The sequence below is a fragment of the Felis catus genome, chromosome A3 (genome assembly GCF_018350175.1).
Source record: "Felis catus isolate Fca126 chromosome A3, F.catus_Fca126_mat1.0, whole genome shotgun sequence".
NCBI classification, from domain to species: Eukaryota; Metazoa; Chordata; class Mammalia; order Carnivora; family Felidae; genus Felis; species Felis catus.
The window spans coordinates 25,913,309-25,933,159 of NC_058370.1; the positions used below are offsets into that span (position 1 = coordinate 25,913,309).

The window sequence follows — 19,851 nt, forward strand, 5'->3', positions numbered from 1 at the left end:
CTTGGAGAGGCCTCCCTCCTTTACCTTGTCTAAAGAAGCCTGTTTGCCACTAAGCATCGCTTGGCGTATTTATTTTAAGGTGCTATTATGCTATCATACATTATGTGTTCGTGTCCTTGTTTGCCATCTCTTTAAGCTCCCCGAGGGCAGAGACTGTATCTAGGGCTTCCGTGCATGATGTGTGTTGGATGGGTGTTTGCTGAGGGGGCAAGAGGGGATGGAAACCCAGCTGCACTTCACTAGCCCACCGTTTGCCCTGGCACAGGCTGTGTCTGCCCAGAGACGGCGCTTTTCCTCATCTGCGCAAAGGTACATATGGGTGCCATGTGCACCAGGAGCAATCTCAGCAGTGTCTGTCTTCTGTCTCCAAGACTCATCCCAGAGTGGCTCCCTGTAACCTCGGGGTCCCTTGCGGAGGGAAACAGTCCCACAATGGGAAAGCAGTTGGTTTCCATGGCTTAGAGAAAAATGCACACCCCTAGAGCCCTGTCCATAGGACATCCCTGCCTTTGCCCCCATCTGAGCCCCAGTTTTCCCGTCTGCAAATGGGTTTTTTCTCCCGTCATCCTCCAGGCAGCCCCCAGTGCCCTCCTATGGTGAATTCGTTCTGTGCCCATTATTCAGATGGGATAGCCGGGTGGTCGCAGGGTCAATGGTTGGGGATCTGGATGAGGCTAGGGCTGCTGCAGGCTGCCTTACCCACACCTGCAGCTCCACGAGGGGTGGGTGGAGGCTCCCAGCCTCTTGCCGGCTCCTCCACCCTCTTGGGCCCCGGGGCGGCCCTTATATGCCCACATCAGCTCTGGGGACACAAAGGGGCACAGCCGCCAGAAATCCGTCAATGTGTCATGTCAGAAGCAAATTGCGGTTTTTCCTGAGGGCCTGGGCTAAGCCTTCCTTCTGGGGGGAGAGAAGGGGGAACGGGTGGGGGCTGGGGTTAGTGCCCAGGGGCGGGAGTGAAGGTCTGGAGCTGTGGAGGCAGCCACCTCCTCCCAGAGCTGGGGGGAGGGTGGGGCGTTCTGCCCGCCTATGGGGTCTCCCTCCAAGGTTCTCCAAGGGCCCCCTGATGGCACAGAATCTACCCTGCCTCCCACCTACTCCAACTAAGGCCAGGGGAGAGAAGAAAGGAAGACCCCTGCCACCCCTACCCCAGGCCTGGCATGGAGATGGCCATGGGACCTGGAGAGAGGAACTCTGCATCAACTTGGGGGAGGGGCACCAACTCCCCCCCATCCCCCACCTCCCAAGGCCCCGTGTCCCCCAGGCTCCAGAACAGGCACTTTTCCCCATTCCTGAGGCTGGTGCCAATGATGGTGGAGAGAAATTCATTCATTCATCCACTCATCCATCATCCATCATCCATCATTCATCCATCCATCCATCCATCCATCCATTCACTCATCCATTCATTCATACATTCTTCAGCAGGCATTTGTGGAGTAACTACTACTTGTTAGGTGCTGGGGATACAGCAATAAACAGGAGAAACAAATCCCCACCCCTGAAGGAGATGACCGATAGAAATACAAGGCAATTTTAAATGTTCTAGTAGCTACATTTTTAAAAATAAGTATTTATTCATTTCTGAGAGAGTATGAGCTGGGGGTGGGGGAGGGGCAGAGAGAGAGGGAGACTGAGGATTCAAAGAGGGCTCTGCACTGACAGCAGCGAGCCCGATGTGGGGCTCGAGCTTACGAACCTCGAGATCATGACCTGAGCTGAAGTTGGACACTCAACCGACTGAGCCACCTGGGCACCCTCACATTTTTTTAAAAAGTAAAAACATACAAGTCCACTAATTTTATTGTTTTTTTAATTTTTTAACGTTTATTTATTTTTGAGACAGAGACAGAGCATGAACAGGGGAGGGTTAGAGAGAGAGGGAGACACAGAATCCGAAGCAGGCTCCAGGCTCCGAGCTGTCAGCACAGAGCCCGACGCGGGGCTCGAACTCACGGACCGCGAGATCGTGACCTGAGCCGAAGTCAGATGCTTAACCAACTGAGCCACCCAGGCGCCCTGAAGTCCACTAATTTTAATAGTACAGTTTATTTAACCCAATATATCCAAAATACTATCATTTAACATTTAATCAGTATAAAATTATTGATAGGATGATTTATAATCTTTTTCTCATAGTATATCTATAAAATCTACCAACAGCACACCGAATTTAGACTCACCACATTTCAAGTGCTCGATTGTCTTTTAGGGATATTGCCACCCTATCGGACAGTGCAGCCCTGGAGGAAACAGATAAACCCGTGATACAGTAAGTCAGAGGCTATGACAAAAATACAGCAGGGGTGGGATGCAATTTTCAATATGGTGGTCAGAGGAAGGCTTGTACTGGAGCAGGCATGACTTTTGACCTGCAGGACGAGAGGGAGTGGGCCCAGGATGTCTGGGGAAGAGCCCACCAGGCACAGAGAAGGGCAAGAACAAAGGGCTGCGATACTGTGTTCCAGGAACACCAGGGAGGCCCGTGCGGTCAAAGGGCAGTGGGGAGCATATGGCCGAGGACACGATGGGGCCCTACAGGCTGCTGTATGGACGTAGGGTCTTAGGCTTTTGTGTGCCATTCTTCTCCGGGAACTGGCTTAGGCATCCCCTCCTCCGGGAAGCCTTCCTGACCCCCAAGCTGGCTGTGATCCCACAGCCCCCTGGGATTTCCTCTGTTAGAGTCTGTGACCCGTAGGGCTGTCGCCTTGTTTCTGGGTGTTTGTAGGTCTGTCTCCTGCATGGAGCCCTGAGCCGCTGCCTGGTGAGATGGGAAGGTGGGGTAGTATTTGCCTCATTCACCGCATAATCTCAGAACCCCTGCCTGTACAATGTTCATCCTGATGACTTCAGACGCCGAGCCAGGTTACTCAATCACATCACTCTTTAAAAATCAACTTTAGGGGTGCCTGGGTGGTTCAGTCAGTTAAGCGTCTGACTCTTGGTTTCAGCTCAGGTCATGATCTCAGCGTTTATGAGTTCGAGCCGCACGTCGGGCTCTGTGCTGACAGCTCGAAGCCTGGAGACTGCTTCCGATTCTGTGTCTCCCTCTCTCTCTGCCCCTCCCCTACTTGCGCTCTCTCTTTCTCTGTCTCTCAAAAATAAATAAACATTGAAGAACAACAACAACAACCTGAATCAAAGACCTGCTTCCTTCTCTCGCTGTGACCTTGAGCCAATCACACACCTTCTCTGGACTTCGTTTCTTTAAAGGAGGAGGATGCATCCTGCTACTGAGTGTGGTGTGCGGAGGAAGGAGGAGACTCACACTCGGGCAGACAGGGTTCACATCCCATTCACACACACGTGTGCCCTTGGGCCGCTCACTTCACCCCTCTGAGCTTCCACTTCCTCATCTAGGGCTGGGAGAGTCTTGGAAGGTGAGCCATGCACATGGGTCGAGAACCTCCATCGTTACCTTCCCAGGGGGTGGGGTCACAGCCCCGGGCTCCCCTTGCCAGCCCGGCCCCCATGTCTGCCCAGGGTAACTGACCACTCAAATAATGTTGAAATCAGAGTGGAGGTGAGAGCATCTGACCCCTCTCTCATTTCCCAGATGGGAAGACTGAGGTCCAGAGAGGAGCTGGCACACACAACGTGCCCCTGGTCGTACCAAGGTGAGAGCCCAGGCCTCCTGACTCCCACAAATCTGTGCCTTGGTTTCTCCACCTGAGCATGGGCCTGGGGAAGGTGGCAGCGAGGCTCCGGTGGCCACGAGCGTACCGTATGCACATCCAAGGGCGGGACTGGGGGAGTGGAAGGGGCGTCTCTGGCATATCCAGGGAAGAGTATCAGCCACCCCTGGATCACACAGGCCTCTGTATCTGCCAGGCCTGCCTCAATGCTGCCATTGTCCCAGCGCTGGGGAAACGGTGGGTGATGGGATTAGGCCTGCGGCAGGAGACAAGGAGACACAGCCCTGGCGTCTGGGCTTGGGCCAGGGAGGACCCCCTCTCCTCCCTCCCCTCTCCTCTCCCTCCTCCCTCCTCTGTGGCAGGCATGGGTCGGGGCCAGGATGGGACAGGATGGACCTGTCCAGGCCCCACAGGCTCCGGGAGTGCTGGCCTCCTGACCAGACTCTGGCCACACCATACCACCCACAGACACCTATGTGTGCCCAGACATGGACCCCCCACCGTCACAGACCCACCCAGACCCCCCACATACAAAGACTCATCCCCGAGAGAGGGGATAAAAACATTCTAACGGACGCATGCACCAACACCGAGAGATACAGACACATGGCCACCACCCCAGTAATTTCCAGGACTGGAGTACCAACCAATCTCCCCTCATGTACATTTTTTTTTCAAAGTTACGGATTTTTTTTTTTTTTACCTTCTAGCAAAAGACACTGATTTTGAGGGTCCACATAGAAGACACTTGTTTTAAAATGCATTGTTCACTTTATTATGTATAAACTACATTTTCTTTTATTTTTTCTTCCTTTCTTATTATTTTTTAATATCTTTTTAAAAAATGTTTATTTATTTATTTTTAAGAGGGAGCACGAGTGGGGGAGAGGCAGAGACAGAGAGAGAGAGAGGGAGGGAGAGAGAATCCCAAGCAGCTCCGTGCTGTCAGACCCCGACGTGGGGCTCGATATCACAAACTGGGAGATCACAACCTGAGCGGAAATCGAGTCGGACACTTAATCGACTGAGCCACCCAGGTGCTCCTTTATTTCTTTATTTTTAATTGAAATATGCTTGGCCTATTGCCTTGTGTAAATTGAAGTGTCCCACATTTGCTATTAAGGGGAGTCGATTTGGAGACTAGGATCAGTGCCAGTCTCGGGAGAGGTGATGGGGCAGATATGACAAATATTGGGAGCCAATCCCCCCACGAGTGTTGTCTGTGAGACGCGGAAATGCCCCCGGCACAGACCGCGTCCACAGGAACACACAGACACACAGACATGGGTGGACAGGACACCGGAGGTCTTTTCACACGCAAACCTCTACAAACGGACCTTCCCGTCTGCACACACGGCTCAAACTGCCCCCACCCGTGGGCTCTTCACACACTCACGGGGGCTTGAAAACACACAAGCTGGCGCTTGGTTTTGCACAGTTAGCACCCCTTCCCCGACCCTGACCAGACACACCTGTTCACATCTCTTTCGGCCTCAAAAACTCATCTGTGGCTAGTGCTTATTGAGCACTTACTGTGTGCACAAGAACTTTACATCGCTTGATTCATTTAATCCTCACGACAATGCTGCAGAAGTTAGTACCGTCATCATTCCCATTTTCCAGGTGAGAAAACAGAGAGGGAAGTGACTTGCCCAGGGCACACAGCAGCGAGGAGGCAGAGCCAGGATTTGAACCCAGACAGACGGGCTCAAGAGCCCAAATTCCAATTCGAGCCCTGTCCTTTGACTTGCCAGGTGGCACTGGGCCAGTAGTTCTACTTCTCTGAGCCTCAGTCTCCTCATCTGTGAAATAGGTACAGTCCTCACCTCCCTTAATTGTTGTGAGGATCGGAGGGGGTGACACAGGAGAGCTGGGAACACACTGGGCTTCTGCAGGCTCCCTGTCGTCAGAGCCACCCTCAAGATAAGATTTGGGGCAAGTAGATGAGACGGGCTGCGAAGAGTTTTGCTATTTGCTAAACTGTGTGACCTGGTAAAGGGAGCTGGCCCTGTGCCTCAACTTCCTCGTCTGTAAAGTGGGAATGGCAATGGTTGCCCTTCTCTCATAGGGTTATTGTGTGGATGAAATGAGATAGTACAAGTAAAGCCAGAGCATGGCATTCAGCAGGTTTTCATGAGGGAGCCCGTGCCTGCCCCCCAAGGCCGTGACCAGCATCCCTCGGACTCCAAGCTGGTCTGATACCCCAGAACCCACGGAGGGGGAAGAAAAGGCAGATGTCAATTTATTACAAATAAAGAGATCAAACCATCAGATGTTTGTGAGGATCTTTCTCCGGTTTATTGACAAAGCCCAGCCCGGCCTGCCCCGCTTACTCCTCTTCAAAGGAGGTGTCCACTGGTGGGAAGGGGCCAGGCCCACCGGCTCCAATCGGGGGGCTCCTCCAGAGGGCACAGCCGGTCGGTGGCATGCGGGCAGACCCTGCCCCCGTCAGTCCAGCTTCAAGTCGAGCACCAGCACCAGGGCATTCTGGCAGGAGACAAAGGGCCAGGTGGGGATGAATGGCCGTGGCAGGGGATAGGACCGGTCGGGTTCATGGCCAGGAAATGGAAGCCAGGAGCAGAGGCTAAACTAGACCCGCCTGTGGCCCTTCGTGTCTCCGGGTGTCAGTTTTCTCAACGGTCAGGTGGGGACAGCATCCCTCCCTCTCGGAGTGGAGGGATCAAGTGAGAAAAATGTACATTTAATGCTCCAAGCACAATACTTGGCATGTAACGTAAAGCTGGTATTTATTAAGCACTTACTGTATGCCTTTAGGTGAACTATCTCAATAGCTCTCTGAGGTGGGTACACCCCTATTATCAAAGGAAACACGGAGGCATAGAGAAAAGTGGAGTAATTTTCCCGAGGTGACGGAGAAGGAAGGCAGCAGAATCCAGGTTCCCTCCTGGGGAGCCCCTGGCCAAAGGGGGCCCAAGTCCTGAGGGGCAGGGTCTTGCTCAAGGGAGTGGCAGGATCGTACTGACGGCCACTGCCCTCCTCGAGCCTCCTCCCCCCAGGCTGAGAGAGGGAGGCTTTTGCTCCTGATTCGTTGGCCAAACGTACGGACTGACACGTCTCAGCTCCTTTCCTCACCTCTACTATGTCCAGCTCCGCCAGGTTGTAATCTATGTCCAGCAAGTCTGGAAGTGGGAACCCGACTTGGAGCACATCTGAGAAACACAGTAAGAGTCATTTCAGCGACTGCTCTGTAGCTGACTACTCCTTAAAGCCACTCCTTGGCTGTCTGGAACAGAGTAGTGGGAAACAGCACGGTGAGTGAAGGATGACGTCTGCCAGCCGCACAGGCACAGAGCACATAAGCCTCACCACCGTGTATTTTCACCCCAGGCCTGGGTCAAGATCGGACCCATGGCATAGGGTGAAGGGGCAAGGGTCCCAAGTTGTGGGAGGGGCCTTTGTCCCCAGGTAGGTGACATCAGACTACATCAGCCTTGGGGCGCCTGGGTGGCTCAGTCGGTTGAGCGTCCGACTTCAGCCAGGTCACGATCTCGTGGTCCGTGAGTTCGAGCCCCGCGTCGGGCTCTGGGCTGATGGCTCAGAGCCTGGAGCCTGTTTCGGATTCTGTGTCTCCCTCTCTCTGACCCTCCCCCATTCATGCTCTGTCTCTCTCTGTCTCAAAAATAAATAAACATTGAAAAAAAAAAATAGACTACATCAGCCTCAAAGACTCAGCAGTGACTATTCACTCCCTTTTAGCCTCCCTTATCTGGGGTCAGTGAAAGGGCCTTGAGAGCACCCAGGTGGCATCCCTTCCTGCTTACAGTGCTTCTTAACAACCAGCAAAATCAAAGCCTACAGGAGCCCTCACCATTGACGACTGGGACATACGCCTCTTGGAGATAATCAGTGATGAAGCCAGTCAACTCCTTCTCCTGGGGGTGAGAGAGGAGAGGGAATACTCACATCCATCGTTCACTTCACTTCACTTCACTTCACTTCACTTCAATTCATCCAGTGTGAGTAACTGGATGGAAAAGTGGATGTTGAAGTAGGAAAATCTGATGCTCAGATTTTTGCAGCCCTCACTTCGACTGGGTGTGGGGACCACAGGAATGAATATTAGAGACATCAAATAATTTGTCCACCTAGCGTCAAAACTGGGCTGGACCCTGCTTAACTGTAGGCTGATGCCCTATACCTCCGCTTGGTCCCTGTTGAGTGACATATGGGCCTGGGGTCATAGTGCAGGAGGAATTCAAGACACCGTGGGTGACCTGTGGACTTCATTTTGCTCCTACAGAAAACTCAGTAGTTTCAATCAGTCATTCACTCACCACCACTCTGTACCTCAGTTTCCCCATCTGTGAAAGTGGAATGTAATAGCACCTATGCACAGGGATTCGGCGAGTTTGGGTACAGCCCAGAGCAGAGTGAGGACTCAACAAGTGCTGTTGTTGTTATTGTTGACCAGCTGCTCAGGTTCCATCTTGGGCCCTGAGGCTACAAAGACTAATAAAAATGACAGCCGGGCCAACCGAGCCAGCCTCAGGCTGCTGCTATGCATGACAGTGTTATTAAAACCAATCCAGGGAGATGTCCAGAATCTATCCAGAAAAGGAGATGGACTCAGAGAGGCTAAGTGACTCTCCCAGGGTCACACAGCACATCAGCTGCCCCAAGCCCCACAGTGGTCTCTCTATTCACTCTGCTTCCATTTCAGGGCCCGTCTCCACAGTGCCGAGGGAGAATAGGCACAGTCTTGCCCCCACACCAGGTCAGGCAGAAGAACTTGAGATACTTACACTGAAGGCACCAATCGAGGAGGACTCCCGTGATAGGCTCAGTAATCTGCATGCGGTGTTGAGGGGGACAAGGAGCAGGCAGCACAGTCAGAGCCACTGCCCCTGGCCATGGATAAAGGGGATCACAAATACCCACAACCCCTCTCTGAGGCAGAAGTCCCTGTACAGCCTTCAGACCAGGTGCTCATAAGCCTCTGCTTGGATACTACCTATGACGGGGCACTCATCACCTGTCATTATAGCCCATATTATTTGCCACAGCTCAAATCACTTCCTCATCTCATCGGTCCTGACTCTTCCCTCTGGGACCCCCAGTCACATCTATTGCTCCTGCCCAAGGCCAGGTATGCAGAGGTTTGCTGCCCAACCAGTCAGCTCCAGATCCTTGCAGGGCACAAGATTAGGACCCTTCACGTGACCTCCTTCCCTGCACAGCCTCCAATAAGCACTCATACATGATGGCACCAGAACAGGCCACGTGATGGTCGTCTGGGGGCTTTATCGTCCCAAATTCTATTCTTTATTCCAGTAGCAGACCCTCCATTTTCCAGTCTCATTCCAAGGCCTACAGAGTCGCAGCGTGAGCACATGACCCAGACCCGGCCCATCAGAGCATTCCATCTCTGGTGTCAGTGATTGGTTTAGGATTGGCCATGTGGTCCATGCTAAACCAATGAGAAGCAGTCTTGGTAATTTAGTTAGAACTACTGGACAACAGGCCTCTTTTGTTGTTGGCCTGTTTGCCACCGCCCGGCGGGGAGAGGCTGCCTGAGAATTTAGCCAACAAAGTGGACAGCAAAGGCCAAGGGAGGAGGGAGATCCTGAGGACTTTGGGCACCTAAGATCTAGCCATGCCTGAAATTAAGATCTACCCCTAGAGTCTCCAATCACGTGAGCCCAAAGATTCCCTTTTGGGCTTAAGCCAGTTAAGTTGAAATTGTCTCCTGCACTGAAAGAATCCTGGCCGAATACAAGTCAGATCAAAGATTAAGACAAATACAACAATTAATGAGTAACTGGATGGAAAACTAGGATGTTGAAGTAGGATAGTGAGTATAATATACGTAGCCACTGCTCCCATATAAATGTTAGCTGTTTTTAGTATGACAGGCTTCCAGGAGGAGGCATTTGAAGTGGCACAGGGAAAAGCCTATTAAGGGAAAAGGGGACATGGACCCATGATCAGACGTGCTGTGCAAGAGCCTAGTTGGGAGCACTGGTGGGAGAATTTGAGAAAGGACTTGAGGACCAGGCTAAGATTTGAGAAAAGATCATGCAGGTAACAAGCTAGTGAGGATTTTAGGACAGGGATAGTGACCAGAGCAGCCTGGCAGTGTGGGCCATGCTGGATGGACCAGTGGGAGACTATGGAGCAGAAAACCAAGCACTGGTGGTAATGCCCACGCGGGAGTACAGGGACACTGGCACAGGCAGCAGACTCCTACCTGTCCAGAGAGGTGAGCATCAGCAGCCGGTCCTCACGAACTGAGTACTGGATTTTCAGGTTGAAGTGCTGGTGGGTGGCGGGTGGGGACAAAAGCAGGGAGAAGGCTGTGGTAAAACCAGGGGCCCCACCTTCCCAGTACCATTGCTGTAACAAAGCAGAGGTCTTCCTCTCTGCCCGTCTTATCTGCAGGAACTGAATCCAGTAGTCTCCCCTTGCCCCCAGCCCAGGCTCCTTATCTTCTCTGTAGCTGCCCCAGGACAAGACTCTCAGAATACCTAGCACATTTGTAGGTCCTTGTGCACACCGCACTATTGTTTCGGCCTTTGAACATCCTGTGATCTCTACCTGGAGTGCCCTCCATCACCAGCCTCCCCAGCATCAACCTTTTCCCTGGCCAGCTCCTGCTCAACCTTCAAAACACAGCTCAGGCATCACCTCCTCTGGGAAGTCCTCTGTGATGTCCTCAACTAGATTTGGGATCTTCCGAGGATCCCATAATCCCCTAGGTGAGCCCTTCTCTGCCTTTGTAGATGCTAATGAAGGTGGGGGGGGGGGGAAGGAAGGGGGGTAGAACAAAAGGAGAGAGGAAGGAGAGAGAAAGGAAGGACTGAACTCTTGACCTCAGTTTGTTGATCTTTCTAGGCATTCAAATGTTTAGTGGCAGAGCCAAGGATCAGATGCCAGGTGACAGTTCCCAGGAGGTTAGGATCACATAAATGACAGTAATTAAGGATTCTTCAATCCATTACTTGGCTATTAACTAAGATCCTACACTCCAGTCTTGAATAGCCACAAGGCTGGGCCTAAATGGGGAACAGATTCTACTCACAGTTTCCAGGAGAAAGAGGGATACAGGAGCCTTCCCTCGCCTCCGAGCAGCAAACATCTCCAGGCTGCCATGGAGGTGCAGCAGGCTCTTGCCTGTCTTCATGGTGACCTTGGGGGGCTTGTTTATCCTGATCTGGGTCACCAAGGGCTTCGGCTTGGGATAGGCCTTAGCTACCTACAGAAAGCAGGAAATTCTCCTCAGGGAATGCCACCTCAGACTGGTGGCTTCAGTTGAAACCAGGAGTCCCTCCTGAAATAAGGCGATTTGTACCTTGGACACAGGAAACATGGCATGCAAGGGCTGGAATGTGTCTATCAGGAAATAAACAAAACAGACAATCTGGCTATTTCTTATTGGACATAGAAAGTAAATCTCACAAAACCTGAGCTGCTTCTATGCTGGACCCAAAGAGCACTTTATGGAGACGTTGGGATGAGTCCACATCAGTCAAGGGAAATGTGGCCTTGAAAAGCTGCCTCCCAAGGGTGCCTGGGCAGTTCAGTCAGTTAAGTGTCTGACTTCAGCTCAGGTCATGATCTCACAGTTCACGAGTTCAAGCCCTGCATTGGGTTCTGTGCTGACAGCTCAGAGCCTGGAGTCTGCTTCAGCTTCTGTATCTCCCTCTCTCTTTGCCTCCCCCTCCACCCCCGAATTGCACTCTGTCTCTCTCAAAAATAAACATTAAACAAAAAAAAATTTTTTTTAAGAAAAAAAAGAAAAGATGCCTCTCAAATCCCTTGTCCCTTCAACTGGAAAACAAGGCCAAGTAGGCATGGTGGTCATGGCAGGTCAGGGCACTCACTTTAGGGATGAAGCCAGCCAGTGTCTTAGTGGTTTGTGGGGGCAGTTTACCAATCTACAAAACAAAATCAAAGTTAGGACTACTAAAGCCCTCCCCCACCCTTCCTAACAGACTATAAAGTATGCCCTCTGAGGTTCCCTTCATCATAACCTTATTACTGTGTGATTAAGTAGATAAGGAGACCCTGGCTATCCCAGACTGTGGCTTATACATCCCAATGCCCATGGCTCTTAGCATAATGTCAGATGCTGAGAAAATGTTGGATGAAAAAGTGGCAGACAGATGGATGGATGTGATGTGTGAGAGGGGGTGGGTGGAGAGCTTTGTGGATGGATAGATGAATGGGAAATGGATAAACAAATGAGTGCTGAATGGATGCATGGATGGATGGATGAACACTTATGTAGGAGAATGAATAATAGATGGACAGGTGGGGGGTGGATGGAAGGATGAAAGGAATGACGTATGGGAGGAGAGTGGATATGAAGATGTGGAATGGTCTGGTAAACAGGTGGGAGAATGGATGATGAATGGATTGATTGGTGGGAGGATGGATGAGAAAGTACATGGATGGATGGTGGTTACATGGATGGGGGGATGAATGCCTCGATCAGTGATGACGGATGAATGGATAGATGAGTAGGAGGATGAATAATGGAGAGTTGGGTGGATAGATGGGTGTTTGGGTGACCAAGGTCAGATACGTGGACTCACTTATTCAGTAGTACCAGACCCTGTTCTAGGTATGGATGGCATAAAGGGTGGATGGATACCAGCTGGAAGGCTAGAGTCTACAGCATGAATATATGATAGCGAGATGAATGAATGAGTGGCTGATGACTGGATAAAAAAGAAGGTGGATGGATGGCCAGTATATGAGAGTTGTAGGTTGATGGATATATACCCGGCTGTGTCAACAGTTGGAAGGATAGATGAGTAGATGGTGGTTACATGGACAGAGAGATGGTAGGTTTTGGGGCAAACTGATGATAGAAACCCAGATCAGTCCTGGCATCTCCCAGTCTTGGTGTTGCCCATGGCCCCAGGATAATTCTCAGAATAGACACACGGGGCAAGGACTGTCATTACAGGGCAGCTCACCTTCATATCTTGGATGGTCACATTAAAGGACTTCTGCAGAAGGGCAAGCCCTGTGGTGAGGAAGGTGGCCGAGAGCAGCAGCTGTGAAGAGCCTTCAGCATAGCCCTCAGGGAACTCGAGGGCCTCCCCGGCATCAGCAAGCTGGATGGTGTTGCCCTCTTGCTGCTGCACCACAGGCTGTGGGACAGCGGGGAGAGACATGCTTAGCCTTGGCCATGAAGAACTATGGCTGCGGGCAAGGCTCTGCCCTCACAACTAAATCAGCCTCCAAGTTGGCAAGTCCCTAGATGGGAGAGCCAAGAGCAGGCTACCCTCCCAGTGTACAGATGGGCAAACTGAGGCCTGTGAGGATAAGGGAACCAGTCACTAATCGATGGTGGTTGCTGATGGGATTGCTTAAGTAACTTCATTTAGTCTGACTGACCAGTTGGAGCGCTCATTGATACAGACCTGCTTTCTGTGTATTCTCAGAAGAGGTAAATAGCAAACAATGTGGGGCCTGGAAGAACCACACCGGAGGGAGACTTCACAGGGAGATGACATTGCGGGATTTTTCTTCCCATTCCTGGAAGAGGCATCTCACCTAGTCACCTGGAGATCTGGAGACCTGAGTGAGGACCCAACTCTGCCACCAGCTCACAGTGAGACCCTAACCAAGTCCTGCCTCCTCCCTGGGCCCCAGTGTTCCCATCTGTACAACTGGGTGGGCCACTCATTGGGAGAAGCAGACAGCCTCGGAGAAGGTGCATGTGTGGGGCCAGCAGTCCTGGAAGTCAGCTCAGGACGAAGGGTTCATGTTGAGAGCAGAAAGAGGGAGAAGGTTTCAGTTTCGGGGAACACTTTCATGGCGGGCCTGGTCTGCCAGGGCCCGAGGAGCCCTCGCACCCTCCACAACCCAGTCCAGCCGCCTCCCCTGCCAGAGGCAGGCTGGTGAGAGCCCTGTCCCCTGGTGGCCCCCTGGCACTTACACTGAAGGCTACTTGGAGATAGTTGGCTGTGGTGGTTGGCATGGATGTCAGGACATATTTGACGATGCCCATCTGGCCCACGGGCATGGGAGCTGTGCAAAAGGAGGTTCTACTCAGAGAGGCACCAACTGCGGGCAAGCCATAGAGGCTGGCACCAGTCAGCTGCCACCTGAGCTGGCCTGGGTGCCAGGAACCCTTGCCTTCTGTGTGACCCAAGGCAAGTTACTTGAGCCTCTCGGGGTCTTAGTAATTCCATCTGTAGGAGGGAGGCCGTGGTGGTTGGCCTGGAAATCCTCCTCCCACACACCTCTCTGCAGGCACAGAGCTTGAGAGTTCCCGAGGGGTGTTGTGGCTCAGTTCCCACAATAGACTGGCGTGATTAGGATTATTGGCTCTGTTTTACAGATGAGAAAACTGAGGCTCAGAGGAATGAAATGATTTGCTCCAGGCCACACTACTGAGCACACGAGCCAGTTTTCTTCAGGCCCAGCCATTGGGCTCTCCTCTCACCTGACTAGGGAATCCTATGAATCCTGAGAAAACAGAGGCAGTAAATCCCCTCGACAAAGGAAAGAGTTAGAGGTTACCACTATAGGATTACTATTCAGGGTGTAGGCTTTGTGGATGAGCCTACGATGGCTGCTGTTCTTGGAGTCTAGGGGGTGAGGGGTAGAACACTGGATGGAAGGCGGAGACAAAAAGCCCAGAGTCCCTCAGGGCCTCAGACCTCCCATCTGGACAGTAGGCAGATGGAGGGACACCATGACCTTAGACCTCCTCAGTCCCAAGCCTGGGCTTGGAGCAGGTGCTTGAATGGAGAACGGGGGCCTCAAAGTCCAGCCATCCTGATGTCCCCATGTGTGAGCGAGGCATGGCTAGAGCTACCCACCATTCAGGTTGGCCCACTTCCTGTTCACATACACCAGGACCGCATCGATGGCTGGACACATCTGGAAGCAGAGAAGGTACTGGGCTGAGGGGGCCCCTGCATGGAAGGCCTCACTTCTCACAGCTGAATGGTACTCCATGGGGAGACCCAAGAGCCCTGGAGGGACAAGGGCTGAAGGGGAAACCGAGTCTACACATCACATGGAAAATCAATGGCAGAATCCAGAGCTCCTGACCACAGCCTGAAAATCAGTAGACTCATTCCCCAATGAGAGGAATGAGTAGTGGAGGCGGGGCGGGGGGGGGCGGGGGGCAGGCTGTGGTATGTAGTCTGCCATTTTCTCCTTCTGTGCTCATGGCAGACATCACTAGAGACACCAACAGCCTCAGAATCCTCCTCAGCTACCGTCAGTCAGTCAGGGTCACAGCCAAGGGAAAACGCACTCGCCATGGTCTGAGCATGCCTATGGATGTGGGTTGACACTTGCCCTGGTACTCACCAGGCTAGGAAGCACTTTGTGTAGGGTGCTGTCCAGGAACTTGTTGACAACCTTAGGCAGCATGCTGGACGCAGAGGATGGGGACAGGGCACAGATGGCAGGAAATTAGGCACAGGACATTCAGGGACACAACTGGAGAAGTGCAGTGGCTCGGGAAGTGGGAAGCTGGGCAGGGGTGGTAGCGTGGACCCCAACTTCCTCCCCAGCCACAGAGCCCCTCACTTGCTAGGCAGGTTGGTCTTCACGCTGACCAGGATGACCTCACAGCCCTCACTCTTGAACGTGGGGAGACCCGTTTTCTCATCCTGCAGAAGCCGGTTGGTGGCTGTGATGTTCAGAACCACGATGATCTCCATGTTCCCACCTATGAAGCTGGAGGAGAGGGCAAGCAGGCATCTTGGGCATCTTTGCCACTGTGGCCACTCTCCCTGTCTCCTCTTTGCCCTCAGTCTCAGCAGCTCTGGGAGGAGGAAAGGGTGAGGCACCACCCCCACAGGATAGAAAAGAAGATGGATTTGCCCAGGGTCACAAAATGGGTCTCTCCTGTTCCCTCTTGCTTTGGTAACCTCCTACACATCCTTCAAAACCCTACTCAGCTATCATTATCTCCCCCAAAGCCTTTTCTGATTCCCCTCACGCTGCCAGTGCTTCCTCTGTCCTAGGCTAGTCACTGAGTCTGTGATCGTCTGTGCTCAAGTCTGGTTCCCATCAAATGCAGGAACCCAACATGCACTATCTCAGACCACAGTGCCCAGGTGGCTCCCAGTAGGTATGCAATACATGTACATGTAAGAGTAAGACGAGGCATCTCCCTTCCCTCCCACCCTCCTCTGCTGTACTCACCTCTTGCCAGTGATGGTCATGCCGGTGGACACACACTGGAAGATGCCCACCCCAGGTAGGAAGCTCAGTGTGATGACAGGCAGCTGCACATCCTTCACCTTCAGACTGGGAGGCGACAGACATCCACAGCAATGAAACCAGGCAGGTGAGAGCCAGGCTCTTAACCCACTCCTCCACCCCCTGGCTGGGGAAGTCTTGCGTTAATCCCCCCATCCCATGTCATAGGGAGAAGCCTGCCTGGCCATTGAGAAACGCAAGGGCTGGACACAAACCAGTTTGTACACAGGAGTACTTGTGTACGACTTGGCTGGGTGATCTGGGGCTGCACCCTTCCCCTTGGTGGGCCTCAGTTTCCCCACTCGCAAAATGGGGAGGTTTGCCTGGATCAGGGCTTTTCAACAGTGGCACCGTTGACATGTGGGCAGAATAATTCTTTGCTGTGGGGGGCTGACCTGTGCCTTGAAGGATGGTTAGCTGCATCCCTGGCTTCCACCCCTGGAGGCACCATATGCACCTCTGCCTACCCTCTCCAGCAAGTCGCGATAACCAAAAATGTTTCCAGACATTGCCGAATGTCCCTTGGAGGCAAAACGCCCCTGGCTGAAAACCACTAGTCAAGATCCAGGATAACAAAGACATGGCCCGCCTAATCCTCCCCTCCATTCCTGAGCTCTTGGCAGACATTGCTAATTGATCACAGTCTGTGCCACAGAGCCCACCCTCCCCAGCACCTCATTCCAGGCAGCCCCTACCAATCGATCCCACCGAGCACTTGCAATGGAACCAATTTGCCTCATCATTAGATGGTGGTTGATACCTTTCTGGCTCTGTCATTTGAGAAATTTTCCTTCAATTTCACATGCATTCAGTGAGTCCCGGCTGCATGCAGGGAGCTGGGATTTGACTTCTCAACCTTACTTCCTCCTCCCAGTGCTCACAAGAGGCAGGAATTGTCTCCAGTGGATGACTGAGGCCCAGGTAGGAGCAGTGACCTACCCAGGGTCACATAGCAAGCCACCGGCAAAGCAGGGCAGAGGCCCCAGGCCCTGCCCCGGCTCTCCCTCCTGCCTTCTCAGGTCCTGGGCACAGCATTCCCCACCACCCTCTGCCTGCCACCCCCAAAGCCCTTCCCCTGCTCACTTGGTGATGCCCTTGATGGGTTTCATTCCCGGCTGCTTCTTGCCCGCCTCAGCTGCCATCTGCTCCAGGATATGGCTCTCATCCATGGCACTCTGTACCTCTGGAAAAGGGGGGTATCCAGAGAGACACTTAGCTGGTCTCCCCGCTACTTTCCTGCCCTGGGCCAACCTCTCAGGCATCCCAGGCACAGGCCACTCACAAGTGACACCACTCTGTGCCCAGAGTCACTGTGCCCCACCCTGGGCTGGGTGATCCAGACACCCAGAGAGGAATCATGCCTGACCCCTGTCCTCCTCCAGCCTCACAGGGGAGACAGTTGCCAGCAACGACAGTAACAAGTGACAAGAGCCATAATACACTGGGGCAGCTGGAGGAACCACAGGAGGGGTTTGGGCCAGAAGAGAAGAGCTGGGGAAGGCTTCCAGGAGGCGGTGCCATCTCAGTTGGTCCTGATAGGAGCAGGAAAGATAGGCATTTTCACCAGGAAGCAAAGAGGTAAAGGAGGCCACTGCCGGCAGTGGGCATACAAAATGCAAAGGTGGAGAAGCGGGGAAGAAGGTGGCAGGGTGAGGCAAGGGTGAGAAACCCAACATGGCTGGAGGGTGGGGAGGGGCATGACAGAGACTAGAACAGTTTGCGGGGGGGTGGCATATCAAGAGGGGGCCCTAAACCCCAAGCCAGAGTGGTGACCTTATCCTGTGGCCCAGCCACTCTCAAAGCCGGGGGACTAGGGAACTCGTCTGACAGCTTGTTAAAGATGCAAATTCTGCTGGTTCCCCAGGCCAGGAGGCCCCAACCCTGAATGCCACGATGCCAGAAACAAACACCTGCACAAGGGTCATAGGCCGATTCCCAGAGAGGGGACGAACACGGAACCGGGAGAGCTGTCCCCACCTCTTTGCACCTCCGTGCGACTTCATCTCCCTCAAAGTCATGGAGCTGGGAGGTGGGAAGTAAGTTTCACTAAAGCCCCTCCAGGAGGTTTTAATCTCACATTTCATTTCATCTGCCCAAGTAAGGACCGGTCACCCTATTTTGCATTTCTTTACATTATATATTTACAGATGAGCAAACAGTAACACGGAGCAGTAACACTTTGCCTGAGGTCACACAGCAAATCGGTAGCTGAGCTGGGATTTGGCTCACGTCTGTCTTCCCCACAGCCCTCTTAGGCCGCCAGCCCTGCAGTCGGGGCCAGGAGAGGCTCCGGGGAAGCAGGATTTCCTGTTCTGCCTCCAACTTGTGGAGGGACCTGGGCCAAGTCACCCCATTTTCTCTGGGCCTCAGTTTCCTCCTCTGTAAGATGGCAGAGTAATATCATTGCTGCTCACTTTGTTTTGAGGCTCATAGGGTGTTCACGGCCATGCAAACATGAGTGATCGCTACCTGCCCCTCAGCCCCGGCCCCGGGCCCGCCAGCTTACCGCGGTTCATGATGTCCAGGCCCAGCCGCAGCAGTGCCCCGGGGTCAGCTCGTGTGTGGGTCAGCAGGCCACAGAGTGCCAGAAACAGGATCCGCAGCATGGCTCCACCTGTGCCGTGGGGCCTGAATTGGTTCCTAGACCCTGGTCCCCTAGACCCTGGTTCCTCCGGGGACCTCCTGTGCTCCAGAAGACAACAGGCCCCATGGATGGTCTTGGGGGTCCAGGGGCCTCTGAACTCCAGTTCAGCAAACCTTATTTCTGACTTCCAGAGGGGTCGAAGAGTGTCCTGATTGAACACGGGGCCTCTGCGTCACCCCAGGAAGGTCACTTCCCCCTCTAAGCCTCAGTTTCCCCATCAGTCGGCGTGATGCGTGCTCTGACCAGCCCACGTAAAGGGGGTGGTGGGAGGTTCAGCTGCAAGTTTGCATGAGTCCAAGTGCAGCTCAGTGCCAGGCAATGCTGGGGCCACAGAGGGGACTGGGAACTCCCAAGGCAGCATGGGAACGGAGGCCCTCTGCTCCCCCGACCCTGACACTACAGCCAATGGCACCCCCACTCCCTCCAGCTCAGTCTCACCTCCAGAAATCTCAACTTACAGCCCCTTAAGACCCCTTGAGATGAGACATTACCACACCAAAAGAGAAACTGAGGCACACACCCACAGTCCCACAGGCAGTGAGTAGACCTCCTACTCCAGGCCCTTCAAGGTGCCCAGAGAAGCCTCACCCCCAACCCTGGGCCCCCAGAAACCCCTCCCTCTCACCTACTGAGACCTGAAATGCTCCCAAGCAGAGGCCAAGTGTTTATTTCAGGTTTGAGCTGTGGCTGAAAAGAATCCAGAAGGGACCACAGGGCCTGGCCCGTGTCACCCAGAGACAGGGAGCTCTAGTTGGACTCCTGCTAACAGCAGGCTCGGCCACTGAGGGCTGCGCGGATCCAGAGAGAGGGGCGCCTACCGGGGCCGCCTCCCCAGTCCGAGCCCATACCTGCGTTCATTCACTTGCCTCACATTTATTGAGTGCCTACTATGTGCCAGGCAGGCCAGGCTACAAGGTACAAGTGGCAGAGAGAGTCCTGCTCCTCCTGAATCTTAAAGAGAAGTGATAGAATGGGATAAAATGCATGAGTTGTGTATGTGCGTGCGCACGGGGCACGGGGTGGGGTGCTCAGGGAAGGACTCTGAGGAGATATTTAGGCTGAGATCTGGAGGATGAGAAGCAGGCAGCTTTTAAAAAGCCAGGGAGGGGCACCTGGGTGGCTCGGTCGGTTAAGCGTCCAACTTCGGCTCAGGTCATGATCTCATGGTCCGTGGGCTCGAGCCCCGCGTCAGGCTCTGTGCTGACAGCCCAGAGCCTGGAGCCTGTTTCAGACTCTGTGTCTCCCTCTCTCTCTGCCCCTCCCCTGTTCATGCTCTGTCTCTCTCTGTCTCAAAAATAAATAAAAACGTTGAAAAAAAAATTTTTTTTTTTTTAAAGCCAGGGAGGGGCACCTGGGCGGCTCCGTCGGTTGGGC

The 19,851-nt window shown here is 53.2% G+C and overlaps 1 protein-coding gene across 1 annotated transcript; it reads right to left on the reverse strand.

Moving 5' to 3' along the window:
- Positions 1 to 5,908: 5,908 nt before the first annotated feature.
- BPIFB6 (BPI fold containing family B member 6) lies at positions 5,909 to 18,439 on the reverse strand. Its single transcript, XM_019828127.3, has 15 exons — positions 18,343 to 18,439; positions 16,917 to 17,016; positions 15,777 to 15,881; positions 15,156 to 15,305; positions 14,934 to 14,997; positions 14,435 to 14,495; positions 13,546 to 13,637; positions 12,578 to 12,754; positions 11,477 to 11,530; positions 10,675 to 10,848; positions 9,844 to 9,911; positions 8,399 to 8,444; positions 7,465 to 7,528; positions 6,729 to 6,805; positions 5,909 to 6,122 (listed from the first exon to the last, which is right to left on the reverse strand). Exons 1-15 carry the CDS (start codon positions 18,437 to 18,439, stop codon positions 6,084 to 6,086), a joined length of 1,368 nt encoding a protein of 455 aa, XP_019683686.2. The 3' UTR covers positions 5,909 to 6,083.
- Between the last annotated feature and the right edge of the window lie 1,412 nt (positions 18,440 to 19,851).